Genomic DNA, 20,499 nt, shown 5'->3' with positions numbered 1-20,499 from the left:
CCTCAAACACTTCTGATGACCATGGGCTCATCTGTACTCCACCCCGGCATTTGCCCAGGGTTTGCAGGTGAGGAATGGACAGAAATAGTTAGAAACAGGAGCTGCAGAAAATGACTCAAAAAGGAGCACATCTCCATGGCCTGGATCCAAGTCATGCTCCTACACCCAACACCCCTGCTAAACAGGGCACGCCTGCTTGAATTTGGGGCAAAATCTTGAGCTAAGACTGCCAAAATCATGCCCACCAAGCCTAGGAACAACAGTCCAAATCACTGTTAGTTCTCCCTCCTCATTTCTCCCCCTTCCCCCAGTTTGGAGCTCATAGTTGCCCATATATGTCAAGTTCAAGACTGCACCTTGTTATTCTGCTTCAAGGGTTCAATCTGGTAAGCATGAAGCCCGAACCATAAGGACAATTCAATCCCAAATTTTCCACATGCAGCTGAGAAGTTAATTTGGAAAACCAAACACAAGTTATTCTGGACCAGCCAGATTAATTTCTAGAGATTTGCCATAACTGCAGCAGCTAACACTTAGTGAGCTCTTGTTATGTGCTAGACACTGAGCTAAACATTTTGCATATATTATCCAATCCTCATAACAACATTATGAGTTAAGTACTGTCATCTTCCTATTTGTACAGATGGGAAAACTGAGACACAGAGAAGATTAAGCCCAAGGTTATGGCTCATAACTGGAAGAGCCAACACTGTTGCCCAAAACTTAAACCTATCTTAAAATGAGAATTTCAAAATGTGGTATTATAGGATGGACATACATGAATTTGACATAGTCAAATTCAAGAATTCAAACTTAGCCATAAACCCATAGTCCAAAAAGAGAACAAAAAGTTCATTCATGTCCAATCTGAAAACACTAGTGATATCTACAGTTTAGAGAATGTTCCTGGTCCTCGCAGGAATTGTTTGTCAGGAGATACTCATGAGCAATCAGTAAGAATAACACGTTTCCCTTGTCATGATCACCCAGCACTGCCAGGTTTAGCAAATAAAAGAATATTTAGCTAAATCTGAATGTCAGATAAACAATGATAATTTTTGTAAGTATGTCCTATACAATATTTGGACATACATATACTGGAAAAGTATTCATTATCTATCTAAAATGCAAGTTTAACTGAGCATCCTATATTTTATCTGGCAACCTCATGATCAGCAAACACAAAACAATACAGCCAAGGCCCTGACTTGTGGGTCCAGTTTCCCAAGTGCTTTATTTTATTTTATTTTATTTTATTTTATTTTATTTTATTTATTTAGGCCACGCTGCATGGCATGCAGGATCTTAGTTCCCTGACCAGGGATTGAACTCGCGCCCCCTGCAGTGGAAGCTCAGAGTCCTAACCACTGGACCACTAGGGAATTTCCCCCAAGCGCTTTAAAAAGTGTCTGTCCTTTGATCCTGCCAATATCCTCTGTGGCTCAGTAAAGTTATGTAATTTGCCCAAATCAGCAGCAACAGGGTGGCGGAGCTGGGACCCATACCTTGTGTTCTAGCTCTCCATCTACTCGCTGTCCCATGAGAGATATATGGCCCACCTTGAAAGGGAAGCCAGTCATGAGAACACACTGGAAGCAAAGTTTCTTGGTCCCAGAGTAGACTCACAGAGTAAGGCTATTAGGTAAATCCACTGATTTTGTGAACACTGAGTTAAAAAATCTCTGAAACACCCCACCATGAGCATCTTGACATTCCCAGGGTATGTTTTACCCTTTTGCTCCTTATACCCTCCTCAGAATTTCCTACATTTGCTGGAATTCTGGATTAAGGATTGGGACAACAGAATCTAGTGTTCCCTCCATCCAAGGGAGGTTTGGTTAGAACACCCCTGCTTGGTCCATGAAGCTTGGGAAGAGCTGACCTTCCGCCCTGGTTCCAGGATCGATCTCTGAGAATGCTGTGCCCTCCTGTAGAGAGGAGGAGTAGAGAAATGAATCAAGCCTGACCAGTGAAAAGGATACCCCAGACATTTGTTGCAGCTCCTGGGAAATAACGAGGCTCTTCCTCCATAGTAGCAAAAAGTGATAGAAAGAAAGCAACAGAGAAAGAAAGCAGAGCTGAGAGGTGGAGATAGAGGCCCTTGCCTGTATTCTTTAAGTATCTGGATCCAGCCATACTGAAGCTAATAATGACCCATAGACCTCTCAGTTACATAAGCCAAAGACCTCCCACTTTTTGCATAAGCAATTTGAGGTACGTTTCTGTCACTTGCGACCAAAAGAGTTCGGGTTAACGTAACCAGTAAACACCATCATTTTTTACATCAATCAACAGGCAGGGTCAAAAATATCTGGAAATCCTATTTGCTGTAATTTCTAAATATATCCAAAATCCAACCACGGCTCACCAGCCTGGTGTGAGCCACCATCGTCTCTCTCCATGATAGTCTTCGAAGTCATCTACCTGCTTCTACTCTTGCCCCCTACAGTCTATTAGTTAGAAGGATGCTATTCAAACTCAAGTCAGATCATGTTACTCTTCTGCTCAAAATCCTCCAGTGCACCTCATGCACTTAGTAAAAAATCTTTACACTGGTCTAAAAGACCCTACTGATCTGGTCCCACTCTGCTGCTCTGACCTTAGCCTCAACACTCCACTCCAGTCACACACGCTTCCTCCAAGGCCTCAGGGCCTTTGCACGAGCTGTTGCCTCACTCTAAGGGCTCTTCCCCTGCCCCAGACAGATTCATGGATGGCTCCCTTGTTTCCTTGAAGTCTTTGCTCAAATGTCACCTTTTCCATGAAGGTGGAAAAGGTGACATTTCCTTTTCTTCATGTTTATTTATTGTCTGTCTCCACCAACTAGAATGTGAGCTACCCACCAACATCAGGGCTCTTTGCCTGTTTTACACCCAGATGTATCCCTAGCACCTAGAACATCGCATGGCATGTTGTATGGGCTCAACAGTAGGAAATCGTGAGTTGGGATAACGCAGGCCCAGGAGGAAGGAAACAGGTCTGAAAAATAGGAGGGCAGCCTCCGGGAGATTAGACAAAAGCTGGAGCACAGGGGAGGGTCCAGAGACTCTTCCTCCATCAGACCCAAGGTTCAAGGTGGCATCTGGGCTCAGCCTACCCTCTGCCGTCCTGGTTCTACCTTTGCAAAGACCCTAGTTCCCATCTTAGCAGAAAACTAAGGGCGACTGGCTGTGAGGAAACGTGATTATACATGTATGACTGAATAGTAGGGGGAAGAGTCCTCCTCTTAATCTGAGTTAATATAAGACTGCTCTCATTATCGTTAATCTGATCAATGACCAGCTTCTCGGACCTGTAGCATGCTACTAATGAACTTTTTATAACTCTGTGGAGACGTTTTCTGCACTGCTGTTAATAATAAACCACAAAGCATGGGATTGAAAACGTATTTCCATTTCACCACCTCTTTCTCTCCTGGCTTTATTTTCCCTCCCTCTAGCCCACCCTTCTCAAGGCCTTGCCCATCTGTTATTATTATGGGATGGCTTGTGTTTGTTATGGAGTTAAAGAACCTGCCTCCACCTTAGGGAACCAAAAAACTCATGTGATGCTTTCAAATTGTATTTCAGAAATGGTGATCATAGAGAGTTTTATTCGATTTGGCAAATGAGACGGCCTCATTTTTCTATAATGAGGAGGAGATGAGGCAGGAAGAAGATGCAAAGGAACCCAGTTTAGAGAAAGGAAAAAGTGCTGCCCCATACCCTTGCCTTCAAATGGGCCTGAAGCACTCGGTACTCCAGCCATGTTGGGCTCCATCTGGTCCCTCAGAAGACCCAGGCTGTCTTCTACCTCTAGGCCTTTGCACATACTGTCCCTCTGCCTGGAACAGCCTTTCCTCAACTCAAGGTAACTCCATTGTCCTTCAGGTCTTAGCTTTAACATCATATCACTAGATCCATGAGGCAGTACATTCCAGGTCCCAGTACCCAGAACAGTACTTTATGTGCTGTACATATTTGTACATCTTAAGCCCCATATGGGCAAGACGTTGTTCCAGTCTCCTTTGTATGTCTAATGCATTTAACACGAAGTGGAATGAATGAATGAGTGAATGAATGTTGAAGCTAATCAACCAGGTCCCCTTTCAGGGTAGACAATGGAAATGGCTGAAGGCTTATCCTAACATCAAAGCTATGACTCTTCTCCTTGAGTTTCCTCCCAGACACGGTGCCCAGAATGCTGTCAGGAGAATCTTCAGTGGCAACACGGCTTGTTCTTTGAGTGCCTATTTATTTGCTCTAAAGGGACAAAAGTCATCAGAAGTGGGTCAAGCCAAGTCAAGATGGTAGCCTTCCATCTTGAAAGCCACCATTTAGGGTCAAGAAAAAAATAAAGAGGCTTGTTTTCTTGTAAAGTGACTCTGAAGATGGTTTTTAAGAATGTCTTAAGTAACGCCAGCAGAGGTGGGACAAGACAGATGCCTTCTACCATGGCTGCTTTGAGAAGTACAGCTCTCTTTTGTGTATAAATACTTTGATTTGTTGTTTAGAGAAATATCTGACTAAGGAATTGTTGGTGTGATAATAGGAGTCTGGTTATGCTTCAAACAGAGCACCTGGTATTTAACAGAAATATACATTTGAAATATCTGAGGATGAAATGCTACGATGTCTTAGGAATTGCTTCAAAATAATCCAGGGAGGATGGGGTAGGGGGAGAAGATTGGCCATAATTTGATACTTGTTGAATTTTTGTGATGGGTACATAAGGGTCCATTATGCTATTCTCCCTACCTTTGTATAGGTTTGAAGTGTGTGTGTGTGTGTGTGTGCGTGTGTGTGTGTGTGTGTGTGTGTGTGTGTGATTGTCTGGTCTCAGTCATATCTCTAACTTTGCCCTCACTGGTGACTGAAACAGCCCCCCAATAAGCAAAGATCATAAAATCAACAAGTAGTTGGTTACCCCATCTTCTCCAGACTAAACAATACAACCTCAATTTTTTCAACTTATGGATGGGTAGGATTAGAAAAAACAATTTGAAACAGCAGTGAGACATTACTTCAATAGCACTGATTATCTGTACCTTCCTCTTCCTCATCCAACGCTGTTTAAACATATTAAGGGAAAGAATGGTGACGTTCTTAATCAGATAATAATGAGTCAATGTCTGCTTTTTACTTATAGTTTTGATTTCTGAGTTCTGCTGGAAAATGGAAATTCCATGATAAAATGAGGCTTACATACGACCCACTGGCAACACTGACATCTGTAGATGTGACATATGCTCTCCAGTTCACTGTGACCCTTATGTCTCCTCCCAAGTATCCTGCCCCTGGCCTATTTTTCTTCTGTGGGTTCCCTGCCTGGTCCCAGAAAACAACTGACTGTGTGATCCCTGGAAATCACACAGCCTCATCTGTAAAACTCACATCCCTTTCTGATGTCACTTCAGAAAAATTTCATCTTAAATTAGGCTTCCTTGTCATTGACATGATTCTAACTCTGTATTTATTTCAACTGAAAGTATATATTTTTAAAAACCAAGCCCGCCCCAAGTTTCTTAGCTCATCACAAGTGGATTCACTAGTAAAGTGACTTTACATATTTTTCATTAAGTCACAGATTTGCTGGAAATATTTACCTCTCACAGTTGTCATTCCTGAAGATGCAAAGCCACAAACTCTGCTCTCGTAAAGTCTGAGAGGGTTATAAACGGGTACACTCTTCCTAAAGGACCATTTGGCCATATGTGAGAAAAAGCTTTACAAGCACGCAGTAATTCTACTTCTAGGTATATTTCTTAAGGAAACAAATAAGAATGCTTTACAAAGACTTCATTTCAAAAGTAGTCACTAAGGCTGTGTTTATGAGAGCAAAAAACCAGAAATAATCTAACTCACTAAAGGGGGTTGTTTAACTCAATTATGCTACATCTTTATGCTGGAGTGTTACCAGCCATTTGAAATGCTATTTAAAAAATGGTTTTGGCAGGGAAAGACATTCATGTCTTAAGTCAAATTTTAAGAGGAAAAAGAAACAAATAAGAGGAGACTATGAAATAAATAAAATATAGTTGTTCTTAAAAGTCATATGAAGGTACATGTTTGCATGCAGAAAAACCTATAAGACTCTATAACAAGATGTTAACAATGCTGATCTGTGGGTGGTGGGATTATACGTCTGTTCATTTTTCTTTTTGATTAAATGCATATTCTGTTTTTTTCTAGAGTGAATACGCTTTGCTTTAATGGCTATAAATGTCTTTTAAAAGACTATTTTATTTAATGAGTTCCATTTCTGAAGTCAGTGTGAACAACTCATCACCTGGCATGTGTAACCTGAAGAGCCAACCGAGTACCTGCAAGAGCTCCAGGGAAATGTCACAGAGACCATCATGTACAACCACAAAGGGTGTGGAAGGAACTTCCAGCTCTAGAGTTCCTAACTGCATGGCAGCCTGAACCTGGGGACACGTTTCTTTAGTTTTTAGCAGAAGCAAAACAGTTTCCTCCCCAAATGCCCCCATCCTCTTAACCAAACAAATAATCATGGCAGCACTATTCACAAATAGCCACAAGGTGGAAACAACCCAAATGTCCACTGACGGACGGATAAACAAAATGGGTTTATCCATACGATGGAATATTATTCAGCCATAAAAAGGAATGAATTATTGATACGTGTTACACCATGGATGGACCTTGAAGACTTTAGGTTAAGTGAAAGGGGCCACACATAAAAGGCCACATACTGTATGATTTCATTTTTATGAAATACCCAGACTAGGAAAAACCATAGCAACAGAAAATAGATTAACGGTTGCCAGGGGATGGAGGACAGGAACATTGAAATTGACTGCTAATAGGTACAAGGTTTAGTTTTGGTTTTTTGGTTGTTGGGGGGGTTTTGTTTTGTTTTTGCATGTGTGGTAATGGGAATGTTCTAAAATTAGATAGGGGAAATGGCTGCACAACATTGCACATATATTAAAAAGCATTCAGTTGTATACTTCAAAAGAGTTTAAATGGTGAATTTTATGTTATGTGAATTTTACCTCAACTTTTAAAAACCTAAAAAAAGAAATGCTGGGGTGGCTATATTAATATCAAAGAAAATAGTTTTCAGAGCAAGGAAAATTACCAGGGATAAATAGTAACTTTACATAATGATGAAGGGTGAAGTCTCCAAGAAAACAACCATCCCAAATGCATATACACTTAACAAAACAGCTCAAGATACATGACAGCAAAAAGTGATGGAACTACGAGGAGAAGTGGACAACATTCCCCTCTGTGTAATCAATAAAACTTGAGAGCAAATCTGCAAGGATATAGAGGACTTAACACTATCGACCAACTGGATCTAATTGACATTTATACAACACTTCACCCACCAACTGCAGAATTCACATTCTTTTCAAGTATACCTGCTACATTCACCAAGAGAGAATATGGTCTAAGTGATAAAATAAACCTTAAACATTTTCAAAGAATTAAAATAATATAAAATGTGTTCACTGACATAATAGAATTAAACTGTTAGTCAAAGATAACAGGAAATATCCCCAATACTTGGAAATTAAATGACACCAAATATCATTTAATTTGATGAATATATGCATCAAAGAAAAAGCCTCAAAAGAAATTATAAAATACTGTGAGCTAAAGGGAAATGAAAATATAATATATCAAAAATTGTGGGATGCAGTTAAAGTAATCCTTCAAGGGAAATTTACAGCAACAAATACTTATATTAGAAAAGGAGAAAGGTCTCAAATCAACAATCTAAGCATCCGCCTCAAGAAAATAGAAAAAAGAAGAGCAAAATAAACCCAGAGCAAGCAGGAGAAAGGAAATAAGAAGAAGAACAAAAATTAGTAAAAGTTAAAACAGAAAAATAGAGAAAATAAATGAAGCTAAAAATTAGTTCTCTGAAAATATGGCTAAAATGGATAAACCTCTAGCCAGACTAACACAGAATAAAGGAGAAAGAATACACATTACCAACATCAGGAATGAAAGAGGTGACACTACCGTACACCCCACAGACACAAAAGGATAATAAGGGAATACTATGAACAACTCTCCATATGTAAATTGAACAATTTAGATAAAATGTACCAATTCCTTGAAAGCCACAAAGTCCTAAAATTCACCCAAGAATAAATTAAAGAAATTGAAGTTGTAGTTTAAAACCTTCTGCAAAAAAAATTAAATTAAAATGAATCTCTAGTCCAGATAGTTTCACTGGGGAGTTCTATCAGCATTTAAAGATGAAATAACACCAATTCTACAGTCTCTTCCAGAAAACAGAAGTAGAGGAAACACTTCCAAACTCGTTTTATAAGGCCAGTATTACCCTGATACTTAAACTAAACAAAGATGGTATGAAAAAGGAAACCACAGACAATATCCCTCATGAACAGACACAAAAATCCTCAACAAAATTCTAACAAATCAAATCCAGCGACATATTAAAATAATAGTATAGCAACATATTAAAAGGATAATATTGTTTTTTGGGTTTATCACAAAGCACTGTTTCTCCAAGTCACATAAGCATAAAAATATAAAAAGTGGCATCTAACCTTGCTCTACCTCCTATCTAATAAAAATGAAGCCCCTGGATGCCCCACCTGATGGGTTCTTTTTTATACCTGTCTATTCGCCTCATTGCTCAAGTGCATGCCACCCAACTCTGCCCAAGGCACCATTGCAGGGCCTTTGTGGATGGGCACAAAGAGACGCACTCATGACTATTTCTGATGGGCATGATACTCTGGGTAGGATTGGTGCACAGGCAAAGGGAAATTTATCATCGCCAGAGACCCCAGAATCCAAAATTCTGTAAGAACGGAACTCATACAGGACAAAGCAGGGAAACAGTGGCTGCAAAATTTGGGTTGGAGACTTGTCAGGAATCTGTGGACGTGGCTATTTCTTGTCTCTACTTGGTAGGTTCCAGATCTAAATGCAAACTCTACTTGAGACTTTTGTCAGCCAAAGGAAGGACGGGCCTTATTCGCTCTCCTCCAAAGAGTAGAACCAAAGGATAAAAGACATCAGAGAGTAGATCCAAGTCAACAGAAGGAGGATAATTCTAACCTTTATAACTCACCCATATCAAAAGGCTGACTTATGAAAGGACTTGAATAGACATGTCTCCAAAGGGGATGTACAAATGGCCAATCAGCACATGAAAAGATGCCTACCATCATTAGTCATTAGGGAAATGTGAATCAAAACCAAAATGAGATACCACTTCATACCCACTAGGATGGCTATAGTCAAAAAAACAGAAAATAGTAGGTATTGCCAAGGATGTAGAGAAATTGGAAACCTTGCACATTGCTGGTGGAAATATAAAATGGTGTAGCCACTGTGGAAAACAGTATGAAGGTTTCTCAAAAAATTAAGTACAGAATTACCATAGGACCCAGCAATTCCACTCCTAGATACATAACCCCAAAGAATTCAAAGCAGGGAATCAAACAGATACTTGTACAATAATGTTCATAGCAGCATTATTCGCAGTAGTCAAAAGATGAAAACAGGGGGCTTCCCTGGTGGCGCATTGGTTGAGAGTCCGCCTGCTGATGCAGGGGACACGGGTTTGTGTCCCGGTCCGGGAGGATCCCATGTGCCACGGAGCGGCTGGGCCCGTGAGCCACGGCCGCTGAGCCTGCACGTCCAGAGCCTGTGCGTCCAGAGCCTGTGCTCCACAACGGAAGAGGCCACAACAGTGAGAGGCCCGCGTACCGCAAAAAGAAAAAAAAAAAAAAAAAGATGAAAACAACTCAAGTGTCTATCAACACAGGATGGATAAACAAAACATGGTCTATCAATACAATGGAATATTATTCAGCCATAAAAAGGAATGAAACACTGATACATGCTATAACATCGATGAACCTCAGAAACATTTTGCTACACGAAAGAAGCCAGACACAAAAGACACATAGTGTACGATTCAACTTACATGAGGTAGTACCTAGAATAGTCAGATTCATAGAGACAGAAGATAGAATAGAGGTAACCATGTGGCTGGGGGCAGGGGGAGATATTGTTTAATGGGTACAGAATTTCTATTTGGGGTGATGAAAAAGTTCTGCAGATGGATAGTGATGATGGTTGCACAACACCATGAATGTCCTTAATGCCACTGAATTGCTCATTTAAAAATAATAGTTAAGGGCCTCCCTGGTGGCGCAGTGGTTGAGAGTCCGCCTGCCGATGCAGGGGATACGGGTTCGTGCCCCGGTTTGGGAGGATCCCATATGCCGCGGAGCGGCTGGGCCCGTGAGCCATGGCCGCTGAGCCTGTGCGTCCGGAGCCTGTGCTCCGCAACGGGAGAGGCCACAACGGTGAGAGGCCCGCGTACCGCAAAAAAATAAAAATAAAAAAAATAAAAAAATAATAGTTAAAATGGTAAATTTCATGTTATATATATTTTACCACAAAAAAAATACATTATTTATTTATTTATTTATTTGTGGTACGTGGGCCTCTCACTGTTGTGGCCTCTCCCGTTGTGGAGCGCAGGCTCAGTGGCCATGGCTCACGGGCCCAGCGGCATGTGGGATCTTCCCGGACCGGGGCACAAACCCGTGTCCCCTGCATCGGCAGGCAGACTCTCAACCACTGCGCCACCAGGGAAGCCCAAAAAATGCATTTTTTAAAAGGCTGCTTTGTGAAGTAGCGCTCCCCCCAAATCACAAAGCCAAAGCTGGACACTGGGCAGGAGGGGGTCCTACACAGCCTCTTAGGGTCCTCTGAAGCACTTGGATATCACAGCTTCTGAGTTTTCTCTTTACCGCACAAGCTTGAGACAAGTTCAGGAGTTGTAAGGCCCAACCCCATAACTGGCATTTTGTTATCCAACTTGGAGTCTATGACAAGCAAATGGTTTAAAGACTAAAGCCTGCCAGGCACTGATGGGAAGTGAGTCATCTGTGAGCAGTTCGAAGATGCAGACCTGGTATGAGAATCTTGTTCGCTTATGTCACCTGCAGCCCAGCAGGTGTGCCATTATCCCATAGAAGGCCTCCATGGGCTTCGCCTTCTCCCTGCTTCTCACACACTGGGGGCTCAGTTAACAATGACCGAATAAATGAACTGGTACCTCCCTGGATGGCTGAAACACCCCACCCACCACTCAGGGCTGAAGCACCCTAACCTCCTTATGACAAGCTACAGAGAGTATGATCATCAAAACCGCCAAAGCGAACAATTATTAAGCATTTGCTATGTGCCGGGCACTTTGCTCGGCTTTTTAATGCATGATTCCATTGAATCACCGTAACAACCCCATGTAAAACACTGTCCCAATTTTATAAGCAAGGAAACTGAGGCTCAGGAAGGAGAGCTCACTTGCCCAGGGTTACTTAGCTAGTAGATCCTGAATTCAGACTGGGATCCAAGCAGTCTTACTGTGTAGTCCACACCCTCCCAACTACTTGGCTCTACTGCTTTGAGCACCCACCCCCAAATTTCCAGGGACTCAATTATGTTATTATTTCTGAGTCTTCATCTCATTTTTCTCCTGGTCCAGGGAAATCGAAGGCATCCATCTTTGGAACGCATCCACAGCTTTAATCGATGGCTGCCTAGAAACTCCAGGGGGCCCATGCTTTCAGTCTTTATCAAGAACAAGATTTCCATTATGGCAAAACACAGAAATCACCTCGATGCTCAGGAGCAGCGCTGACCAAGTGAAATATACAGTGAGCTGCCTGTGTCATTTAAAATGTTCTAATAGCCTCAGGGAAAAAATAAGATACAGGTGAAATCAATTTTAACGTAGTTTATTTAACCCAATATATCTAAAATAGCATCATTTCAACATGTTGTCAATGTAAAAGAATGCCAATGAGATATTTTGCATTCTATTCTTCATTCTAAGAGTTTGGGATCTGGCGGGTATTTTATAATAATAGCACAGTTCAAATAGAGCTCGCCACATTTCAACTGATTAATAGTCAATGTGGCAAGTGGCTGGCATACTGGACCTCTCAGGTCTGAAATGCCTCCCTCTGGGGACTTCCCTGGCTGGTGGTCCAGTGGGTAAGTCTCCGCGCTCCCAGTGCAAGGGGCCCGGGTTTGATCCCTGATCGGGGAACTAGATCCCACGTGCATGCTGCAACTAAGACCCGACACAGCCAAAATTAAATAAATTAGGCTTTCTTTAAAATAATAATAAAAAAAATAAAATGTCTCCCTCTCTTCTTCTCATCTTTCCTTGTCTCTGTAGATGCCCTACTTTGTCTCCATCAGTTCTGTATTTCTCTTCAATCATCATCTGGCGCGGTCACCAATGAGGGCACATGAGTGACAGAGTATTCCATCACTAAGATTCTCATTAATCCCACAGCTCTCACCTCTGATCACACTGCCCTTATCACCTATGCTTCCTCCTTCGCCTCTATTTGCTCTCATCTTTGCTTTCTTTTCTTCCAGGCCAGGCCACCTCTGGGGACTCCGGGGAGGAGCAGTCAACCTCTTCCTGGACCCGTGGCTGCCTGAATTTGCAGTCTGGGTCAGATCAGTGACTCTAAACCTCAGTCCACTGGCTTGTAAAACAGGAACAACTACAGTTACGGTCACTCCCCACTGGAGAGACATTCCAAGGGTCATAGAAACCCTGCCCAAGAAAATGACGCTACGCTCTGGCTTTTCTCCCACTGTTGTCCCTTCTCCCTCCCCACCCTTCAGCTTCTCCAGCCTCCCTCCCAGTTGCCATGTCCCCCCACCACCATCGGCTTCCTCAGCTTCGGAACACCTTCCATTCCCCAGCTCCAGAGCAGCAAGGGGGAAGGGAGGTCCCAAAAGGTGGAGCCCGGCGAGGGGGGTGGAGAGGGGAGCCCAGAAAATGACCCGTCCTCAGGGAGAGGAGGAAGAGTCCTCAGTTTCCTGCCCGTTGGAAGAAGGCTAAGAGCTCCCTAGTAGAGCCCACCCTAAAACCCCAGAGGGGGCAGCGAACCCTTCAGAAATAACTCTGGCCGCTGACTCAGAAGTTTGAGACCACATCCCATCCATGCCTCTATGAGAACAAGGCAGAGGCTGGGTCGCCGCAGGCTGGGTGCTGTGCATGGAAAACCATGTGCTGCTCTCACCAACGCAGGTTCCCAGGTCCTTGCCAAGTGCAAACAGGAAAGACGAGAGTTGGGCCTAAGACAACTGCCTCCTTAACCCAGAGCTCTTGGTCATCAAACCACAGGCAACCAAAAAATAAAACAAAACATAAATCCAGACTGAGGATAGGGAAAAACGGGCCCTTTCCCACACGGTGGGTGAAAGGTAATTTGGCAAAACCTATCAAAAGTCTGGAAACTTTGCATATCCTTGGATCCAGCAATATTTCACTTCTAGGAATCGAAGACAGTGATGACTACAAGCCACAAGGATGTCTACTACAGTATTATTTATAATAATGGAACATGATAAACATACACATCTGACAGAATTATATAAGTTAGATAAATTATGCAACAGCCATGTAACACTATGCAGCCATTAAAAATACTATTTAATAAGATGAAAAGATGTTCCTGACATGTTAAGTGAACCTCGTATCTCTAGCCTTCATCAAATCTCCAGGCTCACATACCCAACTGTCTACTTCACACACGTAAATGTCTAAACAGGACTTCATGGTCAAGCCCAACCTAATCCACCCCCGGTCTTCACACTTCAGATAATGACACCGCCATTCACTTAGTTCTTCGGCCAAACACGTAGGAATAATCCTCGGTTCTTTATTTTCCTTCACCCCCGACATCCGATTCACGCGCACCTCCCATGCACGTGACCGTCTGCGACCGGCCACTTGCTCCATCTCCCCACCATCACTCGCGTCAAAAGCAGTCATTCCGGGCTTCCCTGGTGGCACAGTGGTTGAGAGTCCGCCTGCCGATGCAGGAGACACGGGTTCGTGCCCTGGTCCGGGAAGATCCCACATGCCGCGGAGCGGCTGGGCCCGTGAGCCATGGGCGCTGAGCCTGCGCATCCAGAGTCTGTACTCCGCAACAGGAGAGGCCACAACAGTGAGAGGCCCGCGTACCGCAAAAAAAAAAAGCAGTCATTCCTGGCTTTGACTCCCATACTAACCTCCCAATTTGTCTCCGTGCTCCCATTCTTCTCCCCTATAGTCTACTTTCCCTGCAGCAATCAAAAGGAGCTTTTACATAAGTCAGTCCCTCACCCTTTGCATAGTTAGAACAAAGTGCAAGTCTCTCAGCCAAGCCGTGTGTGACTGGGGCCCTGCGTCTGCCTCCCGCTCGTGCCCCTCACCCCTTCCCCGCTCACCCTGCAACAAACGCAGTGGTCTCCTTGCTGCTCTCAAAACATGTAGAACGTCGTCCCACCCAAGAACTTTGCACCTGCTGTTCCCTCTGACTTGCGCATTCCCCGGATATTTCATGGACTGCTTCCTCAAGTCAGTAAAACCTCCCCAAGGGGGCCTTCGCTGATCATCCCATGCCCCTTCCTCTCTTTCCCATGCTCTTTTGGTTTTATTCTGGATTTTTTCCATAGCTGTGATTCAGTTATATTAGATTGTTCACTGGCCCCCAATGAACCACACCTGCTGGAATCCATACCCTTGGATACTAAGTCCCACATTGACGATGGGCTCAACCACATAATTTGCTTTGGCCAGTGGGATATTAGCAAAAGTTACAGAAGCAGAGGCTTAAGACAGGCTATGAACTGGAGCTTGCCTTCTTGGAACACTGCCGCTGCCACCATGTAAGAAATCTGGACACTGTAAATAAACTGTAGTTCAATGAAAGAAAGAAAGAGGCAGAGAGAGGAGAAAGAGAGAGAAAGAAAGAAAGGAAGGAAGGGAGGGAGGGAAGGAGGGAGGGAAAGGGAGGGAGAGAGGAAGGAAGGAAGGAAGGGAGACAGAAAGAGAGAGAAAGGAAGGAAGGAAGGGAGAAAAGAAAGAGAGAGAGAGGGAGAAAGAAAGAAAGAGAAAGAAAGAAAGAGAGAGAAAGAAAGAAAAAGAAAATGAAAGAAAGAAAAAGAAAGAAAGAAAGAAAGCGAGAGAAAGAAAAAGAAAACGAAAGAAAAAGAAAGAAAGAAAGAGGAAGGAGGGAGGGAGGGAAGGAGGGAGGAAGAAAAGAGAGAGAAAGGAAGGAAGGGAGAAAAGAAAGAAAGGAAGGAAGGAAGAAACAAAGAAAGAAATCTGGGCTGTCCTGCTGGAGAGGCTATGTAGAAGAGAACTGAGGTGCCTGAGCCAATCACTAGCCGACCACCAGCCACATGAATAGGGCCATCTTGGACCATTCAGCCTCAGTGGAGCTGCCAGATGACCACAACTACTGGTCTGCAAGACCAGCCGAAGAACTGCCCAGCCAATCCCAACCCACAGCATCATTGAAAATAATGCGTTATTGTCTGAGGTCCAGTTTCCCAAACTTAATTAAGTCTAGGTATGGTCTCTCAAACCATAATCAGTAATTGAGATGGAACAGATAAAGAACAAATAATAGATATGTGATGGCTAGAACACCCTCGCTGTATAGGAGATTCTGTTACTTAGCCATCCCCCAACCCAATCCCTGATATTCACCTCCACTTGTAATTTAACCGAAATAGAACCCAACTCAGTACCAGCTGCACGTGGCCAGTGCCCACCAGCCCTAGTGCCACTCACTCACCTTTCAGATGGCCTCTGTGCCTCCAGGTTCATTTCTCACCCTATAAATCAGGGATCAGCAAACTACAGCCCACGGGCCAAGTCTGACCCACCACCTGTTTTTTTAAGGCCCGAAACCTAAGAATAGTTTTTACATTTTTAAATGTAAAAAACAAATTAGAAGGAAAATACTATTTCATGACATGTGAAAATTATATCAAATTCAAATTTCGGGGACCCTAAATGAAGTTTTATTAGAAAACGTTTATTTCTGGGTTGTCCGTGGCTGCTTCAGGCTACAACAGCAGAGCTGAGTGGTTGTGATGGAAACCACATGGCCTACAAAGCCTCAACGATTTACTATCTGTCCCGTTACAGAAAAAGTTTGCTGGTCCCTGCTGCAGGCTGCCATCAGACTAACCTTTAAACAATTTTTTAATTGTACTCACTCCAAAACCTTTGAAGATTTCTATCTCCCCTCTCAAAGGGATGAAACTGTTTGTCTGACTTCCCGATCCTGAGTTACACCCCAGGAGTTTGTAACCTGAATTCGTTTCCTATGACACTCTACCAGGTACTCTCCATTCTGGGCCAGCCGGCCTGTAAGCTGCCCCTTGAAGGCAGGAGAATGCCTCCATCCCGTTTGCTGTTCTGGCCCAGAGAGCTCCCCCAACCTGCTGCAACTTAAACACTCCCCATACCTCACTCCATTCAGGGTCCCCAGCTCCCCAGTCAAGGATGCTTCCCTAACCACTTCGTCACATGTTTCCCTGGGTGCATTCCATGGAACATCAAGCCCAAGAGATGTCTCTAGAAAATGGAAACACCGCAGACGCTACCCTCTCTGGGAGTCACAATGTACAAATACAGCACATTAAAGGCTCTGAGAAGTCCTGCAGTCAAGATACCTATCTCTTTTGCTTACCTCAACCTTTCCCAAATGTGTTAACCATGGGATTTATTTTGTCTTCAGAATACTTGTTGACCACCAGCATCTAGTACAGTGCCAGGATTTCAGTATTTGTTGAAAGAATGATAATGCTAGGGTTCCACAGAACATACTTTGGAAATGCTGCTCAAGCTCCTTCTTCTCTCCCTCCAGTCTGAGCTGTTCCCTTCTGTATCATCTCCTCTACACCATGTAATGCTAATCATCACCATCAAAGAAGCTATCATTTATTTAGCACCTGCAGGCGCTGGGCTACAGATAGCATTAGACCCTTGAAAATCTCACCTCTTTTCATCCTTACCACCACCTCTGAGGTAGGTAATGTTATTCCTTCACTGCCATTTTGCCAAAAATGAAACCATGGGTCAGAAAATTTAAATCACTAGGCCAAGATAAAGTAAGTAGGAAAGCTAGAATGCCAAACTACATCGGTCCAACTCCCAAACTCATGACCTTCCTTCTCTGCCAAAGCACCTCCTGGTAACGTACTGTGGCCAGCATGGCTGGCTGTCCACCCAATGTCCCTGCATGCCTTCTTCCATGCTAGCACAACCCGGATTTTGTATGGAGTAGCAACAGGTCAAACCAGGAAATGGACTGCAGCTATCTAAACCAGTCACGATGGTATCCCCACTGCCTTGCAGCTCGGACAAGCGACCTGACCCAGTTCTGGCAAAGAAGACATAATGAAACATCACCTTAGGGGTAGTAAGGCAGAGGTGTCCTGCGGAAACCAAACAAAGATATGAAGCCTTTATTCCTTCCTATTCACCTGGTCCCCCTCTTCCCTACCTTGAACCTGGGTGTGATGGCTAAAGCTTCAGGGGCCATCTTGTGGCCATAAGGAAGAGGTCATGAGAATTCACAAAGACATCAGCCCCAATGTCATTAACTCACTGAGCCAACTCAAGCAGCTACATACCTCCAGACGTCTTGCTACTTGAGAAAACTAAACCATTAATTGCTTAACCACGCTGGGTGGATTTTCCATTTCATGCAGCTGAACACATTCCTAACGGACCCACACGCTGTCTCCCATATTACGGTTTGGACTTTATCATTATCCCACATACACATTATTAGCCTTGTCTCCCTCATCATGAAAGTACGCTTCTTGGAGGCTAAGTCCATGTCAGATGCTTTTTGTTTCCACAGGGGTAGAGGCAAGGTTTTCAGGGATGGTCTGTTCAATTTACTACTTTCTTTAGTGTTTGTGAGCAGGGAGATGTCATCATTGAATAGCTGAAATATGGTCTCTATCTCCTATTAGATTAGTCTTTCTCCAAGTGTCAGTATGAAAACATGCATCAGAAACACCTGGACCGTTTACTAAATGCAGATCCCTAGGCCCCCTCCAATCCCATCTGAATTAGAATCTCTGGGATTAGAGGCTGAGAATCTGCATTTTTAATAAGCTCCCTCAGGTGGTTCTGATATATAAAGTTTGACAACTGCTGGGATTTAAAAACAACAACTGTGGATCCAAAACCTATGTGAGGTTTGGCAGGACTTGGCTGGACCCTAAGGCATCAGCTCCTCCCCAGAGGCCCCACCCTAGACCTAGGAAGCCTAAACTGACATAATTGCTCAAGATCCTTTCTTGGGCAATATGGATAAAGTCGTGGGCACACTCTGTGGCATACTGGGATTAGGAAACTAACAACAGATGCATTCCCAGTAACTGTCACTTCCCACCATACCAATGACCACGTCCCCCAGTTTAAAAAGAAAACCACTATGCAGAAAAGAAGCAATGGAATCCATGGCCCACTGCAACAATCACCATGATCCAGGGAGCTCTCAGAGGATGGAGCACGCTGGAAAGAGGAAAAGAAAACTGGAGAAACTTACATAGTAATACACAAACTAGCATTTGGGACTCCTGACTCAGAGGAACAGAAGAGACCTCCGGTGGCCCTTTTGGGTTATTTACTTACAACACGCAATTCTGAACAGAATCTTCTCTTGGGCACTGCTCAGACAGAGACATAAGGCTGGGCCAGGGCATCCCACACTTTTTCTTCCATCAGCGGAGTCCTAGCCTACACGGCTCTCCAAAGCTCCGAGAAAGAAAATACCTGTGCCTCCCCACAGAATTCCCAAGCCTCTGCTACCCCTTGATACTTACGTTATTTCATTTCTGACGATCATTTTCCCAGATGACAGGTGCACACAGAGATGCATTCTAGGGGAGCAAATAGCATACTCAATACACACACACACACACACACACACACACACAAACTCCACTTTCAAACTGGTGACCTTCCTGCCTGCTGACATGCTGCCAAATTTAAAACCACGGAGGAAAAAGGAAGACTTGAAAGTGAACCAGAGATAGATGCTCAGCCAGGCTAGAATGGGGGCACAAGGGCTAAAAGGTTCAGTAGGGATTAAAGAGTTCAGGCCTTGGAAACACACGGGCTGGAAACTAGTGGCCATCCCAGCTCTGCACACGCCCGCCCCACCACAGGGAGAACCACCTTCCTTTCCTCCCAGCCCCATGGCCACCACCCTCAGCAAGTGCCAGCTAATGGGAGTTCCCAAATTTAATCAAGCCATGCGTAGCACGGGGCCGGTTGGAGGGAGGGATGTGAGTCGAACCCTAGAGATGTTTCGAACAACGTGGATGCTCAATGATTATGTGGACGCCAGGCATTTTCTAAAGCTCTTGAAACCTTCTTCCTTTGACCAGATGGCCTTCGGAAGAAATAATTTCTGCCATCTTCTTTCTGAGTAACTTTGCATCCACCCCCCCATCCCCCCACGAAATTGCTTCAAACTCCCCCTCAAGTTCTGTTGGAGAGAATGTTACAACACGCCAAAGATAAAACTGCTGACCCCTTTTTGCACGGCCCCACCAAGATTCAGAGTATTTTCCCACACCACCTGTGTATGCTGATCCAGGGTTGTTTTAGTTTTTTTTGTTTTTTTTTTTTAAACACGTTTCAGGCCTGCAACAGCTCCCTGCATCAAAATGATTCGATTGGAAATGGGTAGCTCAATGGGGAATTCTTTCTCATGCATCTTGCCTCCTGACATGTATATTACTGAACACAAACAAGCAAACAAACAAACCAAATCCAAGGAGCAAAAGGGGGGCTGGGAAGGAGACCGAAAAAGAAGAGGTCTATCTTCACAGGCAGCCCCATTCTGCGAGCAAAAAGCACCTTTTGACCACCTGCAGAATGCGCAAGGTCACGTGGGTTCTCTGCAGCGCCTTAATGTCTTACCCAGCACACAAGCAAGCCCCCGTGGCATATAAACAAATTCACAAGCGGAAAAAAGGGAGAACTCACTCCTCAAAGAGGAAGCGAATGATAACCACAACCGCAAGAATAATAATAAAGAATAACAGTTACTACTACTCCTCCCACCACCCAGCCAAGCGCCGACGCCAGCAGTACAGTAAAGGGACACCCAGTGCAGGCTTTGCAAGATAAATCACAGGAGACCAAATCGTGCCCACCTTGCTACCCTCCCACCCGCCCACCCCACCCCCAACAAACAGAATCAAGGGAAAGGGGATGGTGGGGGAGAAGGGGGAGGGAAGGAAGGATGGCTTTCTTTCCATAGGCAACACCTACCTCCAGGGTCCGGATTTCTTTTTGTGTGAGGTCGTTGGAAGTAGCACATTTGGTCCTAAGCCCTTCCAGGTTGGAGATGCTCAGGTCTATCATGTTTTGGACCAACTCGCACTGCTGTAAGGCTTTTTGCAAACTCAGAGGCTGCTGCTCCTCGCTTTTCGTCATGTTTTCCTCATCCATCGCTTGCTCTGCAAGCCCCCTTCCCCTCCTCCTCCTCCCAGAGAGAAAAAAGGGGGGTGTGGGGGGAGTAGAGGTAGTCTGCCCCCTACGCCTCTCCAACCACTGCGACTTCTCAACAATGTCTCATGAAGAAGAAACCCAACATCTCACACAGGGTTGAGGGGGTGGGGGTGGGAGGAGGGGACAAGAGCCAAAATTTATTAT

The 20,499-nt window shown here is 44.1% G+C and overlaps 1 protein-coding gene across 1 annotated transcript in view; it reads right to left on the bottom strand.

Annotated features, from left to right (window-relative positions):
* The window catches only part of KSR2 (kinase suppressor of ras 2), a gene marked incomplete at both ends in the record, with an annotated part of 400,411 nt that extends 380,116 nt beyond the window's left edge, over positions 1-20,295 (bottom strand). Inside the window, one exon of the mRNA XM_081251970.1 lies at positions 20,116-20,295. Within this exon, the coding sequence (XP_081108096.1) occupies positions 20,116-20,295 (180 nt within the window). The remainder of the gene's footprint in view (positions 1-20,115) is intronic.
* Between the last annotated feature and the right edge of the window lie 204 nt (positions 20,296-20,499).

This window comes from Mesoplodon bidens (assembly GCF_964165515.1).
Source record: "Mesoplodon bidens genome assembly, chromosome: 13".
NCBI lineage: Eukaryota > Metazoa > Chordata > Mammalia > Artiodactyla > Ziphiidae > Mesoplodon > Mesoplodon bidens.
The sequence above is the reverse complement of the archived record's forward strand: the minus strand, read 5'-3'. Positions and strand labels throughout refer to the sequence as shown.